General features: G+C 45.6%; 1 protein-coding gene across 2 annotated transcripts in view; it reads right to left on the bottom strand.

Annotated features, from left to right (window-relative positions):
* The window catches only part of LOC127568588 (vitellogenin-like), a 96,502-nt gene that overhangs the window by 7,555 nt on the left and 67,947 nt on the right, over nt 1-21,000 (bottom strand). For both annotated transcript variants that reach the window (XM_052012516.1, XM_052012517.1), the window contains 7 exons: nt 17,416-17,558; nt 17,183-17,321; nt 10,597-10,726; nt 4,345-4,522; nt 4,164-4,258; nt 3,101-3,195; nt 1,719-1,878 (listed from right to left, as the gene is read on the bottom strand). In XM_052012516.1, the coding sequence (XP_051868476.1) occupies nt 1,719-1,878; nt 3,101-3,195; nt 4,164-4,258; nt 4,345-4,522; nt 10,597-10,726; nt 17,183-17,321; nt 17,416-17,558 (940 nt within the window). The remainder of the gene's footprint in view (nt 1-1,718; nt 1,879-3,100; nt 3,196-4,163; nt 4,259-4,344; nt 4,523-10,596; nt 10,727-17,182; nt 17,322-17,415; nt 17,559-21,000) is intronic.

Genomic DNA, 21,000 nt, shown 5'->3' with positions numbered 1-21,000 from the left:
ACCCTTCATAATTTTATGCACCTCAATCATGCCCCCTCTTAAACTCTTCTGCCCAGGGAAAACAGCCTCTCCCTGTCTCTCCTCATAACTAAAACATTCCATCCCAGGCAACGTCTGGTGTGTCTTGAGAACCTTTGTGCATTCTGTTTACCAATATGGCAGAACAATGGGTAACACCTGGTTGGAGAAGGTTAACTATTTAACAGCCACCTAGTCATGTCAAGATTACAGTGGTAAATTGGTTTATTATTGTCACATGTACCAAGGCACAGTGATTCATACAGATCATACAGATCAATTCATTATTACAGTGCCTTGAGAACAAGTTAGGTACTCACAAAGCCATCTAACTTGGATGTCATTCTGTGGTAGATATCCCATAATCCCCACTGCCACTTTCCTGCCTTCCATTGGTACTTTGGACCTTGAGTCTCCATCCAATGGGTTTCAAGTCAATCCGTCACCACTCGAGTGGGTGGACAAAGACCTACACTGCTATAATTCTGGTGACCTGGCCATCTCGGGTGGGTCTAGGAATGGTGGTGCAGTGTGGATTTGGGCAGGATTAATTCAGTTCCTACAGGGCATTGGGCAGAGAGGGCCGAATCAGGCACAAACCTCAACGTGCTTGGTGGAACTGTTAAAGGGTGATGCATTCCTGAGATGGAACGCACTGCCGGCAGAGGCTACGAGGGCAGGTACATTAGGGACATTCAAGAGACTCTTAGATAGACACATGAATGATAGAAAAATGGAGGGCTATGTGGGAGGGAAGGGTTAGATAGATCTTAGAGCAGGATAAAATGTCGGCACAACATTGTGGGCCGAAGGGCCTGTACTGTGCTGTAGTGTTCTATGTTATCTATGTTATACAACTTTCTCCATAATTTTTGCCGACCCATTAAAAAAAGTTAATAAAGGCAGAACATGCTGGAAATATTCAGCATCTGTGAAGAGAGAAACAGAGATAATCCAGGAGTAACAAACACCACAGTAACATATGTTGTGAAAGTGACAGTGCTTTATGGTGTGTAAGTAACCAACAGCATGGTGTGATATTCCAGTGAGTGACCAAGACCACCGTGCCAAACAGTGGCGGAAAGAGGGGAGGAAATACTGTATATAAAGGGGAAAGGTTTTGTAAAATAAAATTGTAAAACAAATCCTGAAATCTCAGTCCAAATTCTTCAATGAGGGTATTTTGGAAATGTACATGTGAGGCCATTTGGTAGATAGAGTCATGGGTTCACAGAGTTATACAGCACAGAAACAGGCCCTTCGGCCCAACTCATCTATGCCAAGTCACCACCTGAGCTAGTCCCATTTGCCCGCTTTTGGCCTATATCCCTCTAAACCTTTCCTGTCCGTGAACCTGTCTAATTTTTTTTAAACATTGTAACTGTACCCACCTCTGTCACTTCCTCTGGCGGCTCGTTCCATATCCCCACCATCCTCTGAGTGAAACACTTGCTCCGCAGTTCTCCTCTCACCTTAAATCTATTCCCTCTCATTTTAGACTGCCCTACCCTTTTCGCCCTGGGAAGAAGACTGTGATCCCAGAATCCCAAAAAAAGATCCCAGCATGCCAGAATTCTCATAAGCTGTTTCTACTTAAAGGATATTTAAATTGTTTTTAAATATGGGAGATAGCAGATCTGTGGAGAGAGAAGCAGGGTTGATCCTTCATCAGAACTGAATTACATAAGTGAACTTCTTACTGTCTTTGCAGTTTTCTCCGGGTAGTAACCATGAGTGTGCGAATTTGAGAACCTCCTTGGTTTTGCGCCTATTTGGTTGCTGATATTCATTACTCCCTTGGGAGATGCCTTGCCCACACAATCCACATGTGGTCCCAAATGTCCATGGCACTGTGGAAACCTGGTTTAAGGCAGGTACAAAGAAAAGAGAAGCTCAATCAAACAGTTTCATCTCCCTTCATTCTTGTCCAGTCATGGTGTTCCCAGTCATTTTGTCATACAGCACAGAAACAGGCCCTTCGGCCCAACATGCCCATGCTGGCCATTGTGCTTCAAGTCAAGTGGAGTTTATTGTCATGTGCAAAAGAACAATTTGCTTGCAGCAGCATCTCAGGTATGGTACTGTATGGACACAGCTATGGTATCATCACAGGTATGGACAACACACTGAATGTAAATCAGACATAGGTTGTACATAAAATTATACCACACAGTGAAAACAAAGTGTGCAAAGGCAAGACCTTAGTGCAAAAGAAAGAAAACAAAGACACAATCCAAGACAAGTCCACAGTAGTGCAAGAGGTGGTCCATAGTGTTCTATCTATACTAGTGCCATTTACCCACATTTGATCCATAACCTTCTACGGTGCTTGACTAAATGCTTCTTAAATCTCCTGAGGCACAAGAGAAGGTGATTTTGACTCCCTTCGTCACAGTAGGACTCAAAGTCCAGCCATTTGTCTGTCCGTTGCAGACAGAGGGGGGCAGATTCGACTTGGATTGGAATCTCGTCAACATCTGGATAGTCAGAGTCTATCTCAGGGTGGAAATGTCAAATACCAGAGGGCATATCTTTATGGTGAGGGAGGGAAAATTTAAAGGTGAGGTGCCGGTCAAGTTTGTTTTACAGAGAGTGGTAGGTCCCTGGAACAGGCTGCTAAGATTGGTGGTGGAAGCAGAGATGATAGTGGTGTCTAAGAGGCATTTAGACAGACACATGAACATGAAGGGAGTGGAGGGATATGGATCATGTGCAGGCAGATGAGATTAGTTTCATTTGGCATTATGGTCAACACAGACATCGTGGGCCGAAGGGCCTGTTCCTGTGCTGTACTGTACTATGTTCTACGTTCTTTCAGAGTCTTCTGGGGGAGGAAAGGAAAATAAAAGAGAGGTGCAATGAAAGAAAACAAGAAAGAAAATGAATAAAAAGGGGGTTACCATTGTTTAAGTAATTAAATAAAACTACCTCATGAAGTCAGCTCATTACAACGTTTGCCCACTTGTGCAGTACCATAACCAACACACTATTGGTGTAACCAGCATGTTACTATTTCCCATGCAGAAACAGATGGATTTTGTGTTTATCTATTATTAAGTTAACCCCATGAAATATTTTGCACCTTAATCACTTTGCCATCGAAGAAGAGACTTTCAAGGCCAAGTCTGGGGGCTTCTATCTTCAGCCCTTTCTCACTCCGCTCAATGGACAAGGTCTCTGCAAATAACAAGATCAATATTAGACAAACAGTGTCGGATTTTCCAGGTTGCGTCCAGAGAGCAGGAGCTCTGAATTTGTGGAAGCAAATTTGATTTTGAAACGAATCATTGCTGTTGACGTGTGACAGTTATAGGAATTCATAGCAGGCACATTTCAAAATGGAAATTTAAATTTGTTTTGAAACGTTTTTATGGACCCATTAATAAAGGCAGAAAATGCTGGAAATATTCAGTATCTGTGGAGAGAGAAAAAGAGATAATCCAGGAGTAACAAACACCACAGTAACATATGTTGTGAAAGTGACCTGCACAATAGTGCTATATGGTGTGTAGGTAACCAACAGCATGGTGTCACGTTGTAGTGAATGTGACCAAGACCACAGTGCTGGGAAGAGGGGAGGAACTATATAAAGAGGAAAGAGAAAAAAAAGACTGCAGATGCTGGAATCCAGATGAAAAACACTATGATGCTGGAGGAAATCAGCAGGCCAGGCAGCATCCGCAGAGAAAAGCAGGTGGTCAACATTTCCGGTCAGGACCGTCCTGACCCGAAACGTTGACCGCCTGCTTTTCTCCATGGATGCTGCCTGGCCTGCTGAGTTCCTCCAGTGTCATAGTGTTTTTATAAAGAGGAAAGGTTTTGTATAATAAAATTGTAAAACAAATCCTGAGATGTCAGTCCAAATTCTTCAATGAAGGTATTTTGGAAATTTATGTGTAAAGCTATTTGGTAGATAGAGTCATAGTAGCTTAATGGGCATCTTGGTCAGCATGGACCAGTTGGGCCGAAGGGCCTGTTTCTGTGCTGTATGACTCTATTATTCTACTTCCATCTTTTCCTTGGATTTTAGTCCTTTCACATCTGGGATCAACCTTACATTTCTTCCTTGCACCACTTCCAGTGATTGTGTTAAAGTAAAACTCCCATATATGCATTCCTTACATTGAAGAAATGAAGTTACTCACTTGAACTTGTGAAAGGAAGGCTTGCCATTGACATCTTGGTTCCGTTGATTGTCAGTTGGAGGTTTCCTGTCATCTTGGACTCTACTATTATTTCACTTCATCAAAAGGAAAAACAATGTATTATCAAAAGTATCAGCTGGTTGAATGCCTCTCGCGCGCTGAATATTTGGGCGTTCCTTACCTAAAAGGCAAATTCAGCTGTAAGGTCAGCAATTCTGCATGACGCGTTATCAGTACTATGAATTTCAGCTCAGTGGTACAGTCCTGGGCCAACACGTGAGTACAACCTTCAGGCATTTGATACTTAAAACTGTTCTCACTAAATGGACTGAACATGTCTTGCGTAACAGTGCATTCAGCTGTAGAAAGAAAGGACTTCACCGTTAGCATGTGGAAAACCAAGTACTGATTGGACAGTGGCCTCAGATCGAAGACGAGGCTTGAAGGGTTGCAGAGCCGTCACCAGACTCAATACCTCCTCATCTTTGCCAATGGTATATACTCGTTTCAGTGTCCATAATTTACAAGGTATAATGCATAATTTCATTGCACTTTGACAACATCTTTCTTCCCTTTGAGCTTTACTGAACAACAGGTCAAGTGGAATATTGCCCTGGAAAAACCCTCGGTAACAAGTTCTCCTCCATACCGTCACCCATCCTGATGTGGGTATACACTATCCTGTCTCCACTGTCCAAGGGGTAATCCCCCCTAACATCACTTCAGCACAAAGACCTCTGTCATCTTCTCAGGAGAACCACCAATGGGTTGTAAGTGTGTCCTTCCTAAAGTACTGCGTGCTGGGCAATGAATACAATCTCATTTTATGGCCAGCCATGTTGCAGTCTTTGAGTGTCAACAGCTGAAGTTCAACGGGTTCAGATGAAGATCCTCCTTCCCCCAAAGGTGCCTCAAAAGACCCACCTTCTGTTTGTTTGACTTGTCCAATTACCTTTCTCTTCCACCTTTTGTCACTTAATCACTCCTGTCCTTTATCCCAGTTTGTCCTTTCGTTATTTTCTCCTGCATCTGGAAACTAGTCCATCTGTCCGTCCCAGCACGTGGACTTTGTGGTCCAGTGAATAGAACGTCATAGAATAGTACAGCACAGGAACAGGCCCTTTGACCCATGATGTTTGCACCAGACATGCTGCCAAACCAAACTAATCTGCCTGCACATGATCCGCATCCCTCCATTCCCTGCATATTGATGTGTCTTTCTAAAAGTCTCTTAACAGCACTGTCGTACCTGCCTCCACCACCATCCCTGGCAGTCTGTTCCAGGCACCCACCGCTCTCTGTGTAGAAAACTTGCCCCGCACATCACCTTTAAACTTTCCCCCTCTCACCTTAAATGTATGTCCTCTGGTATTTGACACTTCTACCCTGGGAGAAAGATTCTGTCTACCCTATCTATGTCTCTCATAATTTTCTATCAGGTCTCCCTTCAGCCTCCAACGTTCCAGAGTAAACAACCCAAGGGCAGGGGCACTGAAACCATACATGTTTCAGACACATGAACAGGCAGGGAATGGAGAGATATGGACCATGTGCAGGCAGATGGGATTAGTTGAGTTTGGTGTCACGGTCGGCACAGACGTGGTGGGCCGAAGGGCCTTTTCCTGCGCAGTGCTGTTCTATGTTCTAAGTTCTCGGTCAGAGCAGATTTGAGATAAAATATTAAGATAAGGTATCTTTATTAGTCACATGTACATCGAAACACACAGTGAAATGCATCTTTTACATAGTGTGTTCTGGGGACAGCCCACAAGTGTCTCCACACTTCCAGCACCAACATGGCACGTCCACAACTTCCTAACCTGTACGTCTTTGGAATGTGGGAGGAAACCGGAGCACCCGGAGGAAACCCACACAATCACCGGGAGAACATACAAACTCCTTGCAGACAGTGGCCGGAATTGAACCTGGGTCGCTGGCGCTGTAATAGTGTTGCGTTAACCGCTACAATAAAATTTTAATATAACAGAGAGATTTCTCCGTTGAAGATTTACAGCAACCAGGGAGATGGGAACTAATCACTTTAAGAAAGATATTGGCAGATGTCTATTTAAAAAAAACAGATATGATCTGCTCTTAGCTGGAATGTGTAGTTACCATTCTAACTGTATCATTGTACATTTCATAGTGAAATTAATTCCTTTCACTTTGGGTCTTGTCCCATTGCGCTCTGTGACCTAACACTTCATGTGTATTGTTTAAAGAGTGGCAATGATGCATTGTAAATAAAATAGTCATAGAGGAGTCAGAGAGCAATACAGCACGGACACAGGTCCTTCGGCCCAATCAGTCCATGCCGACCACAGTGCCTGCCCAGCTAGTCCGAATTCCCTGGGATTCCAATTGATTTGAAAGCACAATGAATGTAAAGAGTGACATGTACTGTTCATATTGCATTTCCTGTGTATAGTTTCTGTGAATAAAGGAATCAAAACAAAAAGATGTTTGCTGTTGACAAATGCTGCAGTTAGGACTGGCGATTCACAGGAAGTCATATCTCAAGGGCTTGTTGCTCGATTGGCTACTGAAAAGGTTGTGAGTGGGACACAGGGTTTAGCTTGTAGCAAGGAAGGGGTAGACATTCAGCAATGGGAGCCTTGTTCCTGCAGTTGCATGAAGATTCCTGAAGTATCTCAACATCGGATAAGGGCATTTCACTACAGAATATGGAATTCTAGTTTGTGTCATTTACAGAGAGGTCCCTAGACAGGACACCTGGACAGAACAGTCCCTACACAAGACTTCTGGACATTACTGACACCTTGTAAAACAGGCGAGGGGAAGATTCCTGTCGCATATTGCCCACCCAGTAGCAGTTCCACTGTGAACCTTTGATGTCTTGTATTGCTGGTGATTTAGGGGACAGGAAGGGGGATGGGGAGAGTGTGGTGGCCAAGGCCAGATTTGTTTCCATGTGTCACCCATACATGCACTGGGCTGCAGGCAGGGGTTACAGGAGTGCAGTGAGGAGCAAGGTTCTGGGACAAGAGGGGGCTGAATAAGTCAGTATTACCCAAACCCCAGTAACAGCCTAACTTAGATCCACCAACAGTGCAGAATGAAGAATCTTGGTCTTTCTGACTTAATAATGCACTGTCCCTGGTACAGGGGCCCATTTTGGAATCTTGAAATAAAAGCTATTTGTGTCTGAAACTCCATTCGAGTACTCATCTTTGCTGAATTTTGGTGGACATTGTACATTAAGGTCACCTTACTATTTAAACCTCATTAATTCCACCTCTCACCTCCCAGCTTTTGACATAATTCCCACCCTCACCCTCCCTCATCTGTCTGTCACCACCCACCCCCCCCCCCCCCACGCCGACGTGGAGCCAGGTCTTGTTCCACCCCTCCCTCCACCTTCTTAGACTGGCTATCTTGGTAGCAGTTAGCATAACGCTATTACAGCGCCAGCAGTCCAGGTTCAATTCCGGCCACTGTTGTAAGGAGTTTGTACGTTCTCCCCGTGTCTGCGTGGGTTTCCTCCGGGTGCTCCGGTTTCCTCCCACATTCCAAAGACGTACGGGTTAGGAAGTTGAGGGCATGCTGTGTCAGCGCCAGAAGCATGGCAACACTTGCGGGCTGCCCCCAGAACACTCTACGCAAAAGATGCATTTCACTGTGTGTTTCCATGTACATGAGACTAATAAATATATCTTATCTATCTTTCAGTCCAAATGAAGGATCTTGACCCAAAATGTCGGCTGTCTATTTCCCTCCACAGATGCTGCCTGACCCGCTGAGTTCCTCCAGCACTTTGTGTGTTGCTCCAGATTCCAGCATCTGCAGTCTCTTGTGTCTCCACCTTATTCTTTAGTGTTTTGAGGAGATTAGGAAGGCAAACACAGTTCATTAAACCCCAAATAAATTTGTGACAATTTTCCTCATCTCTCCTCTGGTTTTGACAATTATTCCAAAAGCCTATGTTCTGGTGATGTATCTTCCTGACCCTGGACTCAGCTTCTTCTCATTTCCTTTGCTGGAGTCTTAGAACATAGAACATAGAACTCTACAGCACTGTACAGGCCCTTCGGCCCACAATGTTGTGCTGACATTTTATCCTGCTCTAAGATCTATCTAACCCTTCCCTCCCACATAGCCCCCCATTTCTCTATCATTCATGTGTCTATCTAAGAGTCTCTCAAATGTCCCTAATGTATCTGCCCCCACAACCTCTGCAGGCAGTGTGTTCCATGCACCCACCATTCTCTGTGTAAAAAAACGTATCCCTGACCCCTGGTACCTTCCTCCAATCACCTTAAAATTATGTCCCCTCGTATTAGCTATAGTCGCCCTGGGAAAAAGTCTCTGACTGTCCACTCGATCTATGCCTCTTATCATCTTGTACACCTCTATCGAGTCACCTCTCATCCTCCTCTCCAAAGAGAAAAGCCCTAGCTCACTCAACCTATCCTCATGAGACATGCTCTCCAATCCAGTCAGCATCCTGGTAAATCTCCTCTGCACCCTCTCTAAAGCTTCCACATCCTCCCTATAATGAGGCAACCAGAACTGAACACATTACTCCAAGTGTGGTCTGACTGGAGTTCTATAGAGCTGCAACATCACCTCGTGGTTCTTGAACTCAGTACCCCGACTAATGAAGGCCAACACTCCATACGCCTTCTTAACAACCCTATCAACCTGCATGACAACCTTGAGGGATCTGTGGATGTGGATCCCAAGATCCCTCTGTTCCTCCACACTGCTAAGAGTACTGCCATTAACCTTGTATTCTGCCTTCAAATTCGATCTCCCGAAGTGTATCCGGGTTGACATTTATCCGGGTTGAACTCCACCTGCCACTTCTCAGTCCAGGTCTGCATTCCATCAATATCCTGTTGTATTCTACAGCAACCTTCTACACCTTCCACAACACCACCAACCCTTGTATCATCAGCAAACTTACTAACCCACCCTTCCACTTCCTCATCCAAGTCATTTATAAAAATCACAAAGGGCAGGGGTCCCAGGACAGATCCCTGCAGAACACCAATGGTCACTGACCTCCAGGCAGAATACGCTCCATTTACCACCACCCTCTGTCTTCTATGGGCGAGCCAATTCTGAATCCACACAGCCAAGTTACCCTGGATCCCATGCCTCCTGACTTTCTGAATAAGTCTTCCATGAGGAACCTTATCAAACACCTTACTAAAATCCATGTACACCACATCCACTGCTCTACCTTCATCAATGTGCTTTGTCACATCCTCAAAGAATTCAATCAGGCTCGTGAGCCACGATCTGCCCCTCACAAAGCCATGCTGACTGTCCCTCATCAGCCTATGCTTCTTCAAATGCCCATAAATCCTGTCTCTAAGAACCTTCTCCAGTAATTTGCCCACCACTGAAGTAAGACTCACTGGTCTATAATTCCCAGGGTTACCCCTACTCCCTTTCCTTAACAAAGGAACACCATTTGCCACCCTCCAATTATCTGGCACTACTCCTGTGGCCAGTGAGGATGCAAAGATTGTCATCGGGGGGAGTGGGAGGAGCACACGTAGGCAGGGGATCAGGTGAGTTCAGGTGATAGGTGAGTCCAGGTGAGAGGGGGAAGGTAGGTGGGTGGGTGAAGGGGAGAAGATGTAATAAGCTGAGAGGTGAGAGGTAGAAGAGGCCTTCCCCCCACCTTCTTATTCTGGCTTCTGCCCTCTTCCTTTCCAGTCCTGATGAAGGGTCTCGGCCCGAAACATCGACTGTTTATTTCCCTCCATGGATGCTGCCTGACCTGCTGAGTTCCTCCAGCACTTTTTGTGTATTGCTATCTGGATGCTTGGTATGGCAATTGCTCTGCCCAAGACTGCAAGAAATTGCAGCCCAGTTCATCACACAAACCAGCCTCCCCTCCACTGACTCTGTCTGCACTTCCCACTGCCTCAGGAAAGCAGCCAACATAATCAAAAACCCCTCGCACCCCGGTCATTCTCTCTTCACCCCTCTCCCATTGGGCAGAAGATACAAAAGCCTGAGAACAGGTACCACCAGACTCAAAGACAGCTTCTACCCTGCTGTTATCAGACTCTTGAACAGAACTCTCGTGCACTAACTGATGAACTCTTGATCTCCTAAGCTACCTCATTATGGCCCATACACTTTATTTGTCTACCTGCACTGCACAGTCTCTGTAACTGTAGCACTATATTCTGCATTCTGTTTTCCTTTTCACTACTTTGATGTATGGAATGATCTGCCTGCATGGCACACAAACAAAAGCCTTTCACTATATCTCAGTTCATGTGACAATAATAAACCAATTCCAACTCCAATAGTCTCTTCACAGAGCTGACGTTCCTTATCCTCGGCATCCTTCCCAAGACCTTCCTAGGTGCAGGGATCAAAACTGAATGCAGTGCTCTCTGCTGTACTCAAAGAAGTTGGGCTCAAAAGCAGTGCAAACAGAAGGACATACCTGTGGAAGCTGCTGAGAACATGGCAGATAAGTAAGTAAGGATGTGCAGACCTCTTGGTTGGATTGAAGGAGAGCTGACATCAAATGGGAGAGCTGCTGGGATGAGGAGGGCTTGTCGGCTGTATACATGCTGGATGATAAAGAAAGAGCACAGTGATAGACTGGAGCCTGGGTATATCCTGTCACAACTTTCTATAGGTTTTCACACAACACAGAAGGAGGCCATTGGACCCAGTGAATCTATGCTGGCACTTAGAGCAATCCCATTGATCACATTCTGCTACATTTCTCTGTAATCTATTCTCTCACGTCCATCAATTCTCCCAATTCTCCAACTACCCTGTCTACGCTAGGGGTAATTTATGGGAGGCAATTAACCTATCAGCGCGGAGGAAACTGGAGCACCTAGGGGAAATGTGATCACAGGGAGAATGTGCAAACGCCATACAGTCAATCCCCGAGGTCAGGATTGAACCTGGCTCACTGGAGCTGTGCAGCAGCACTGCTGCACCATAACGTACCTGTGAAGTATTACTGCTGCTGTTATGTAGGAAACAAGGCAGGCATTTTGTGTGGCTCAGGATCCCACAAGCTGCAAGGTGACCAGATAGTCTGCTTTTATAAGTGCTGGCTCGCTCTGTGAATGGCGATGGCAGCATTGGCGACCTGGAAGGCTCCCAGGGCCATGACTTGGATATTTCTGCTGTGACAATGGGTTCAGAGTGGGCATTAGAGTGACTGAGCAGCCTTGTGTAGGGACAGGAGAGAAGTGGGCCACTCTGTACCCAAGTGAGCTGGTCAAAACCCAATGTGGTGAAATAGGGCTTCACTACAGTATCTGGGACCTGTGATGGTGGGAAGAGGCAGTTCACGTACTCTTTGGGATATTGCCGAGGTCAATATGAGCTTCACATTGTATCCATCAGTGGTAAGATCTCTGACTGAGGCAGATCTTGAATGAGGGGTAAATATTGGTCGGGACATGGAGATAACTCCCTTGCTCGTCTTTGAAATAGTATTGCCTTGTTTTTTTCACATCTATCCGAGAGAGCAGCTTGGATGTTGATACAACATCTCATCTGAAAGGAGGCACCTTGGACAGTGCGGCAGTCCCTCATTCCTACCAGCTATGTCAAATGGTACATGAATCTCAAGCCTGGTCTCTTGAAAAGGATTTACCATTCCTCAAAGGCAATTCCCTGGCGGGAGTCTTGCACCTCAAGTGATCTATTGGATCTCTGCCTTGTTTATTGCGTCTGTCCATGAGGTGGGGCACCTTCAAAGAATTGTGGCAATGCTATTGATTTCCTGCCCAGCATGATCTAATCACCCACAAAATGCTGGACGTACTCAGCAGGTCAGGCAGTATCTATGGAGGGAAATAAACAGTCGACCTTTCAAGTCGAGACCCTTCATCAGAGATGACCCAAAATGTCGACTGTCCATTTCCCTCCATAGATGCTGCCTGACCTGCTGAGTTCCTCCAGCATTTTGTGTGTTGCTCCAGATTCCAGGATCTGCAGAATCTCTTTTGTCTTCGAAATCTAATCACCAGTGGAATTGTATCAGTGTGGTCAGTGATAAAATAAATCTTAGTTTTCATGGTCTCAGAATAAATCAATGCATTTAAGTGCCACTTAGTCCAATTGTGTTAAAGAATTAGACTTCCATGAATATAGCTCCTTCAAAATCTCCCAATGTATTTAATAGTCAATGAAAGTGGCTACACAGGTAGACAGGGTGGTTAAGAAGGCTTATAGAACCATAGAACCATAGAAAACTACAGCACAGAAAACAAGCCATTTGGCTCTTCTAGTCTGTACCGAAACATTATTCTGCTAGTCCCATTTACCTGCTCTCAGTCCATACCCCTCCAGACCTCTCTCGTCCATGTATCTATCCAATTTACGCTTAAAAGTTAAGAGTGAGCCCGCATTTACCACATCAGATGGCAGCCCATTCCACACTCCCACCACTCTTTGAGTGAAGAAGTTCCCTCTAATGTTCCCCCTAAACCTTTGCCCTTTCACCCTAAAGCCATGTCCTCTCGTACTTATCTCTCCTAATCCAGGTGGAAGGAGCCTACTTGCATTAACCCTGTCTATGCCCCTCATCATTTTGTAAACCTCTATCATGTCTCCCCTCATTTTTCTACGCTCCAAGGAATAAAGTCCTAACATGCTCAATCTTTCCCTGTAACTCAACTCCTGAAGACCTGGCAGCATTCTTGTAAATTTACCACATTATCTTCTAGATCATTGATATAGACAACAAACAACAATGGCCCCAACACAGATCCCTGAGGCACACCACTAGTCACAGGCCTCCAATCTGAGAAACAACCATCCTCAACCATCTTCTCCCACTCAGCCAATTTCAAATCCAGTTTACAACCTTACCATGGATACCCATTGACTGAACCTTCTGAACTAATCTCCCATGTGGGACCTTGTCAAAGGCCTTACTAAAGTCCATGTAGACAACATCCACAGCCTTACCTTCATCTACTTTCATAGTGACCTCCTCAAAAAACTCCACAAGATTCGTTAAACACGATCTACCACGCACAAAGCCATGCTGACTATCCTTAATCAACCCTTGGCTGTCCAAATACTTATATGTCCTATCTCTCAGAACACCTTCCAATAATTTACCCACTACTGATGTCAGGCTCACTGGCCTGTAATTACCTGGTTTACTCTTTGAGCCTTTCTTAAACAATGGAATAACATAAGCTATCCTCCAGTCCTCTGGCACTGCACCCGTGGCTAAGGACATTTTAAATATATCTGCCAGGGCCCCTGCAATTTCTACACTAGTCTCTCTCAAGGTCCGAGAAAATATCTTGTCAGGCCCTGGGGATTTATCTACCTTCATTCGCTGTAAAGCATCAAGTACCTCCTCCTTTTTAATCTCTATATGTTCCATGACACTAGTGCTTGTTTCCCTTCCTTCCATATCCACGATGCCAGTTTCCTGAGTAAATACTGATGCAAAAAAACTGTTTAAGATCTCCCCCATCTCCTGACGTTCCACACATATACGACCACTCTGATCTTCTAGGGGATCAATTCTGTCTCTTACTATCCTTTTGCTCTTAATATACCTGTAGAAACCCTTTGGCAGCTTCATGTCTTCTTTTTGCCTTCCTGATTTCCTTTTTTAGTATTTTCTTACATTTCCTATACTCTTCAAGTACCTCATCTGTTCCTAGTTGCCTATACCTGCTATACACCTCTCTCTTTTTCTTAACCAGCTCACCAATATCCCTTGAAAACCAAGGTTCCCTATGCTTGTTACCCTTGCCTTTAATCCTGACAGGAACATACAAACTCTGCACTCTCAAAATTTCGTCTTTGAAGGCTTTCCATTTACTGAGCACGTCCTTGCCAGAAAGTAACTTATCCCAATCCACCCTACCTAGATCCTTTCTCATTTCCACAAAATTGGCCTTTCTCCAATTCAGAACCTCCACTCGAGGACCAGACCTATCCTTATCCATAATTATCTTGAAACTAATTGCATTATGGTCACTGGACCCAAAATGTTCACCTACACATACTTCTGTCACCTGACCTGCCTGGTTCCCTAATAGGAGATCAAGTATTGCATTCTCTCTCGTTGCTACCTCTATATATTGATTTAGAAAACTTTCCTGAACACATTTGACAAATTCTAAGCCATCCAGCCCTTTCACAGTGTGGGAGTCCCAGTCAATATGTGGAAAGTTAAAATCCCCAACTATTACAACTTTCTGTTTCTTACATCGGTCTGCTATCTCACGACAGATTTGTTCCTCCAATTCTCTCTGACTATTGGGCGGTCCATAATACAACCCTATTAGTGTGGCCACACCTTTCCTGTTCCTCAGCTCCACCAATATGTCCTCTGTAGACGAGCCCCCTGGACTGTCCTGTCTACGCACAGCCATGATCTGTTCCCTGACCAGTAATGCCACTCCTCCCCCTTTCATCCCTCCCCCTCCATCACGTCTGAAACAACAGAACCCCGGAACATTAAGCTGCCAGTCCTGCCCCTCCTGCAACCAGGTCTCACTAATAGCAATAATGTCGTAATCCCACGTACCAATCCACACCCTAAGCTCATCCGCTTTACCTACAATACTCCTTGCATTGAAATAGATGCACCTGAGAGCATTACCATCATGTACAAACCTTTGATTTCTGTCCATACCTGCAGACCTCGCACGATCATTTTCCTCCTCACTTTCTTCCTAACACTCTGGTTCCCCTCCCCTTGCAAATCTAGTTTAAACCCACCGGAGCAGCACTAGCAAACCTACCCACAAGTATGTTAGTCCCCTTCCAGTTCAGGTGTAAACCGTCCCTTTGGAACAGATCCCACCTTCCCTGGAACAAAGCCCAATTATCCAGAAACCTGAAGCCCTCCCTCCTGCACCAATTCCTTAGCCACGTATTTAGCTGCATGATCCTCCTATTTCTAGCCTCACTAGCACGTGGAATGCTTGCAGTTATTAATTGAGGTATTGAGTATAGGAGTCAAGAAGTTCTGATGCATCTCTATAGAACTCTGGTTAGGCTGCATTTAGAGTATTGTGTGCAGTTCTGGTTACCTCACTATAGGAAGGGTGTTGAGGCTTTCAAGAGGGTGCAGAGGAGGTTTACTAGGATGTTGCCTGGATTAGAGGGCATGTGCTATCAGGAGGGGCTGGACAAACTTGGGCTCTTTTCCCTGGAGCGGTGGAGGCTGAGGGGTGATCTGTTGGAAGTGTATAAAATTATGTGGGGCATAGATAGGGTGGACAAGCAATATCTTTTTCCTATTATTGAGTGATCCAGAGGGCATGAATTTAAGTGAGAGGGGGTAGGTTCAGAACAGACATGAGGGGTACTTTTTTTTTACTGAGAGAGTGGTGGGTGCCTGGAATGCGTTGCCTGATAGGGTGGTGGAGGCAAACTCATTGGGGGGTTTTGAGAGAGGCTTGGATGGGCACATGAATGAGAGGAAAATAGAGGGATATGGGCATTCTGTAGGTAGGAGGGAGTAGCTAGGTCGGCACAACATTGTGGGCTGAAGGGCCTGTTCTGTGCTGTACTGTTCTATATTCTAATGCAACTTTTAGGCAACAAACAATCTGCTGGAGGAACTCAGAGGGTTGAGCAACACCTGTGGGGGGGGGGGGGGGCGGGGGGAGGGGGGGAGAATGAATTGTGAAACCCTGCATCAGGAGGGTTTCGACCTGAAGCATCAACAATTCCTTCCCCCATCCCCCACAGATGCTGCCTGGCCCGCTGAGTTCCTCCCGCACATTGTTTGTTGCTCCGGATTCCAGCATCTAGTGTCTCCATTGAACAACTTTTAAGATGCAGTCGCTGTTGGAACGCAAGGATGCGGCGACCATTTCCACGCAGCGAGCTCCCACAAACACCAATGCATTAATGAGCAGCTACTCTGTGTTGTGAGTTTTGTTTGTTGAAACTAAATATCGGCCAATTTATTGGGGAGATCTTTCAAAAATTCCACAGGACCTTTCCTGCTCGCTTGAGAGCAGAGGGATCCCTGTTTCATTTCTCATTGAGAAAACAGTAGAGCAGTCTTTTGGGACTGGACCAAGTGCATGCAACTTGCATTCAGATCTTTGGAGTGGGACTTGAACCAATGGGGTCTTGATGCAAAGACTATCTGGACGGGTCCATGGATAGGAAAGGTTTAGAGGGATAGGGGCCAATTGGCACTAGCTTAGGTGGGCATCTTGGTTGGCATGGACAAGTTGGGCCGAAGGGTCTGTTTCTGTGTTCTATGACTCTATCACTATTGATTGAAACACCACAGGTGCCTGATCCTTGCAGAGTCCCAGGTCTAAGGTGTGCTGCTAGGTTGGTGTTAATCCTAATCTACAAAATACGAGGATTAAGATCAGAACTGCAGCTTCAAGAAAGGAATGCAAGAACAATAATGGCAGGATGCTGCCTATAGTGACCAGTGCATGCTTTTGTTGCAGGCTTGTATCTTTATGTTGAACACAGTAGATGTGACTGCAATTACTCAATTCTACCCAAGACTTCCTGATGCTCAGTTATGGAGTCATAGAGCCAGAGCATAGGGAGACAGACCCACCAAGTTCACACTGACCATCAAGGACCCACTTACACTAATCCTATTTTATTCTCCCTACACTCCCTTCAACTCCCACTAGATTCCACCAACATGCTAGGGGCAATTTATAGTGGCCAATTAACCTGTGGTAGGAAAACCAGAGCACCCGGAGGCAACCCACACAGTCACAGGGAGAATGTGCAAACTCCACACAGACAGCGCCAGAGGTCAGGATCGAACCCAGGTCTCTGGTACCGTGAGGCAGCTGATCTACCAGCTGTGCCACTGTGCTGCCCTAGCAGAACTGCATTCACCACTTCAGCCGAGGGAAAGATTGTGCTTCTTTTACACACCCCCTCATGGTCCTAGTGCCTGCCAAAAACACGGCCGGAAGCAGCTACCCAGGAGGCTCCTGTTAGTGCGCTGTTGCTATGGCACCATTCCCCAGTCAGGACTGCCCAGTCAGAGATGAGGTTTGGAGGTCTGAGGAGGGTAAAAAGAGAAATACCTTATAAGTTCTAACTACGATGTCAAAGGTTCGTTGAGATGTTGCAGCCACAATGAAAGATAGTTGATGAGGTATGCTCTTCATGTGCCTTTCGGAGAATCCCAGCAAGAAGGCAAAGTTGGCCAGATGGTCGGCAATCCTGAAATACATTTGACAGGAATTAAATTTCCCCTTCACACACCGAATCCACTGCAATCTAGCGAAAGATGCGAGTGATGTAGAATGACGCCTACACTTGCGCAGCCTCTTTCATGGATTGAGGAATCCTGTCCCACTTTGCTTTGAGCAATGCAGCTGGGTGATGTTGAAAGTAACCAGTGGCTGCTTTTGCTGCAATCTTGTAGTCCAGGCAATCATTGCCCCACCTCAGCACTCCCTGAAATTTTACACAGGAAAATAAAAAATATTATTTTTATTCTTAGGATTCATTGAAAAGGACTTTCCTTTATAGAATATTCCATTACCTTCTCCAGAAATATCTGCTTTGTGCAATTGTATACAATTCTGGTCATCCCATTACAGGAAGGACGTGGAGGCTTTGGAAAAGATGCAGAAAAGGTTTACCAGGACGCTGCCTGGATTAGAGGGTATGAGCTATGAGAGGTTGGACAAACTTGGATTGCTTTCTCTGGAGCGTCAGAGGCCGAGGGGAGACCTGATAGAAGTTTATAAAATTATGAGAGGCATGGATAGGGTGGAGAGTCAGAATCATCTTCCTCAGGGTAGAATACTAGAGGACATGCATTTAAAGTGAGAGGGGGAAGTGGTGGAAGCAGGTACGATAGTGGGATTTAAGAGGCTTGTAGACAGACACATGAATATGCAGGGAGTGGAGGGATGTGGATCATGTGCGGGCAGAAGAGATTTAGTTTAATTTGGCATTGTGTTCGGCACAGACATCGTGGGCCGAAGGGCCTTTTTCTGTGCTGACTGTTCTACGTTTGTTCTGTAAACTACAGGCCGTCCCTGGGGAATGAACAGGTTCCGTAAGTCAACTTTGTAAGTCGGAAAATACACAAAATTTACTCGATGTGGTAACCAGACCTCTGTGGTGTTGTAACGAATGACATCAAAGACACATAAAAGTGGAGAAAGAGAGAGGAAACTAGTTCTGCCGTTCACAGGAACGTCGGACTTCTGAATCTAATAATATTGTGGGAGGTTGTTCATACGTAGGGGAGTCGAGTTCGAGAGGGCTCGGCTTCAGGATTGAAGGGCGCCCATTCAGAACAGAGAGGTGGAGAAATTTCTTTAGCCAGAGAGTGGTGAATCTGTGGAAAATGTTGCAACGGGCAGCTGTGGAGGCAAAGTCATTGGGTGTCTTTAAGGCAGAGATTGATAGGTATCTGAGTAGCCAGGGCATCAAAGGTTATGGTGAGAAGGTGAGGGAGTGGGGCTGAATGGGAGAATGGATCAGCTCATGATAGAATGGCAGAGCAGACTCAATGGGCCAAATGGCCGACTTCTGCTCCTATGTCTTATGGTCTTATATATAAGGGTGTCCATTAGGGTGTCCACAAGTTGGGTGTTTGTAACCTGGGGACAGCTGTATGCTGAAATGACTGCATCAAACCCAAGCTCCAACAAACATTGAGTAGATAGATGTGTAATTAGTCTTCTCAAGGGACTGGCTCAGGGGGGACAGGAAGAAAACTTGGAAGAGTTATGGAGAGGTACAGCACAGAACCAGGCCATCCAGCCCACTGAGTCTGCACCAACCACCCACGTACATGAATCCTATATTACCCCAATGTTTTCTACCCACTCAAGTCAGTTTCCAATGGCCAAGTATTAATAACTTTTATTTTATTAATGACTTGGATGAGGGGGTGGAAGGGTGGGTTGGCAAGTTTGCAGACGACACAAAGGTTGGTGGTTTTGTGGATAGTGTGGAGGACTGTCGAAGATTGCAGAGGGACATTGATAGGATGCAGAGGTGGGCTGAGAAGTGGCAGGTGGATTTCAATCCGGAGAAGTGTGAGGTGGTACACTTTGGAAAGATAAACTCCAAGGCAGAGTACAAAGTTAATGGCAGGATTCTGGGTAGTGTGGAGGAACAGAGGGATCTGCGGGTTCATATCCACAGATCCCTGAAAGTTGCCTCACAGATGGATAGGGTAGTTAGGAAAGCTTATGGGATGTTAGCTTTCATAAGTTGTGGGATCGAGTTTAGGAGCTGCGAAGTAATGATGCAACTCTACAAAACTCTGGTTAGACAACACTTAGAGTACTGTGTCCAGTTCTGGTCACCTCATTATAAGAAGGATGTGGAGGCGTTGGAAAGGGTGCAGAGGAGATTTACCAGGATGCTGCCTGATTTAGAGAGTATGCAATATGAGGAGAGACTAAGGGAGCTAGGGCTTTACTCTTTGGAGAGAAGGAGGATGAGAGGAGACATGATAGAGGTGTACAAAATATTAAGAGGAATAGATAGAGTGGACAGCCAGCGCCTCTTTCCCAGTGCACCAATGTTCAGTACAAGAGGGCATGGCTTTAAAGTGATGGGTGGGGAGTTCAAGGGAGATATCAGAGGAGGATTTTTTACCTAGAGAGTGTTTGGGGCATGGAATGTGCTGCCTGGGGTGGTGGTGGAGGCAGGTACATTGGTCAAATTCAAGAGATTGCTAGATAAGCATATGGAGGAATTTAAAATAGAGGGATATGGGGGAGGTAGAGGTTAGATAGTCTTAGGTGAGGTTGAGAGGTTGGCACGACATTGTGGGCCAAAGGGCCTGTATTGTGCTGTACTGTTCTATGATTCTATGATTCTATGAAAAACCTGTGCGTCTTTGGGATGTGGGAGGAAACTGGAGGAAATGCAAACTCCATACGGACAGCACCCGAGGTCAGGATTGAACCTGGGTCTTTGGTGCTGCGAGGCTGTGACTGCTGTGCCTCTGTACTGCCCTTCATCCTGCTGTGGGGCTCTGCTCGTGCTATGGAACCCGGCGACATGGGGGTGTGAATTGGAGAACGATTACACCATCCAGGCAGATGGAGGAGAAGATTCAAGGATGTGACTAAAGTCCCTGAAGAAATGAGATATCCCCACCGACTCCTGGGAATCCCTGGCCTATGGCTGCTCAGAGCAGAGCAGGATAATGCAGGGCAGCATTGAGAGCCTCAAGCCCGTGCATCAGGAGCAGACAGAAGGGATGCACATACAACCCTTCGACCCACCCCATCATGCACCTCCTGCCGCAGTTGAGGGAAGGACTGTTGCTCCCACACCAGTTACCTTGGAACCCACAAACTGGAGTGGCATTAAGTCATTCTCGATCCTGAGGGACTACCTTAGAAGAAGAATGTTATTGCTGCCCATTGTTCCAAATCGTGGCCGTTGCAATGTGGCCTTGTAAAATTACCCCTATTTGGACCTTGTCATTACGAAAAGCAGCTAATTTCTGCTGAAGCTACTTGGAAAAGAACTGGAGAAGTCCATTCGGCCCATTGGCCCACTCTACTGTTCAGTCATGTGCAGGGATTTGCTCCAAATTCCTTGATAGCCCAATGCAGCAGAAGTCGATCAATATCTGGCTTGGAAACAGCAAATGGTTCACGACATCTATAGCCTTTTAGGGAAGGAACTCCCAGGTTTTCGAGAAGTTCCTCATGATTTCACTCCTGAATAACCAGCTTTGATTTTAGGATTATGACCCACGGTTATTGATTCACCCTACAGAAGAAATAGTTCCTATCCAATTGACATTCCATAGGCTTTAAAGATTACATTAAAGATGCTGGAATGTTGTATAATAAAGTTATGATGATATTCCACAGAAAGGACAATTCTAAGGAAGGTGCAGAAACAGAGGTTT

This window comes from Pristis pectinata, chromosome 3 (assembly GCF_009764475.1).
Source record: "Pristis pectinata isolate sPriPec2 chromosome 3, sPriPec2.1.pri, whole genome shotgun sequence".
NCBI lineage: Eukaryota > Metazoa > Chordata > Chondrichthyes > Rhinopristiformes > Pristidae > Pristis > Pristis pectinata.
Note: the sequence above shows the minus strand (reverse complement) of the source record. Positions and strands in the feature narration are given on the sequence as shown.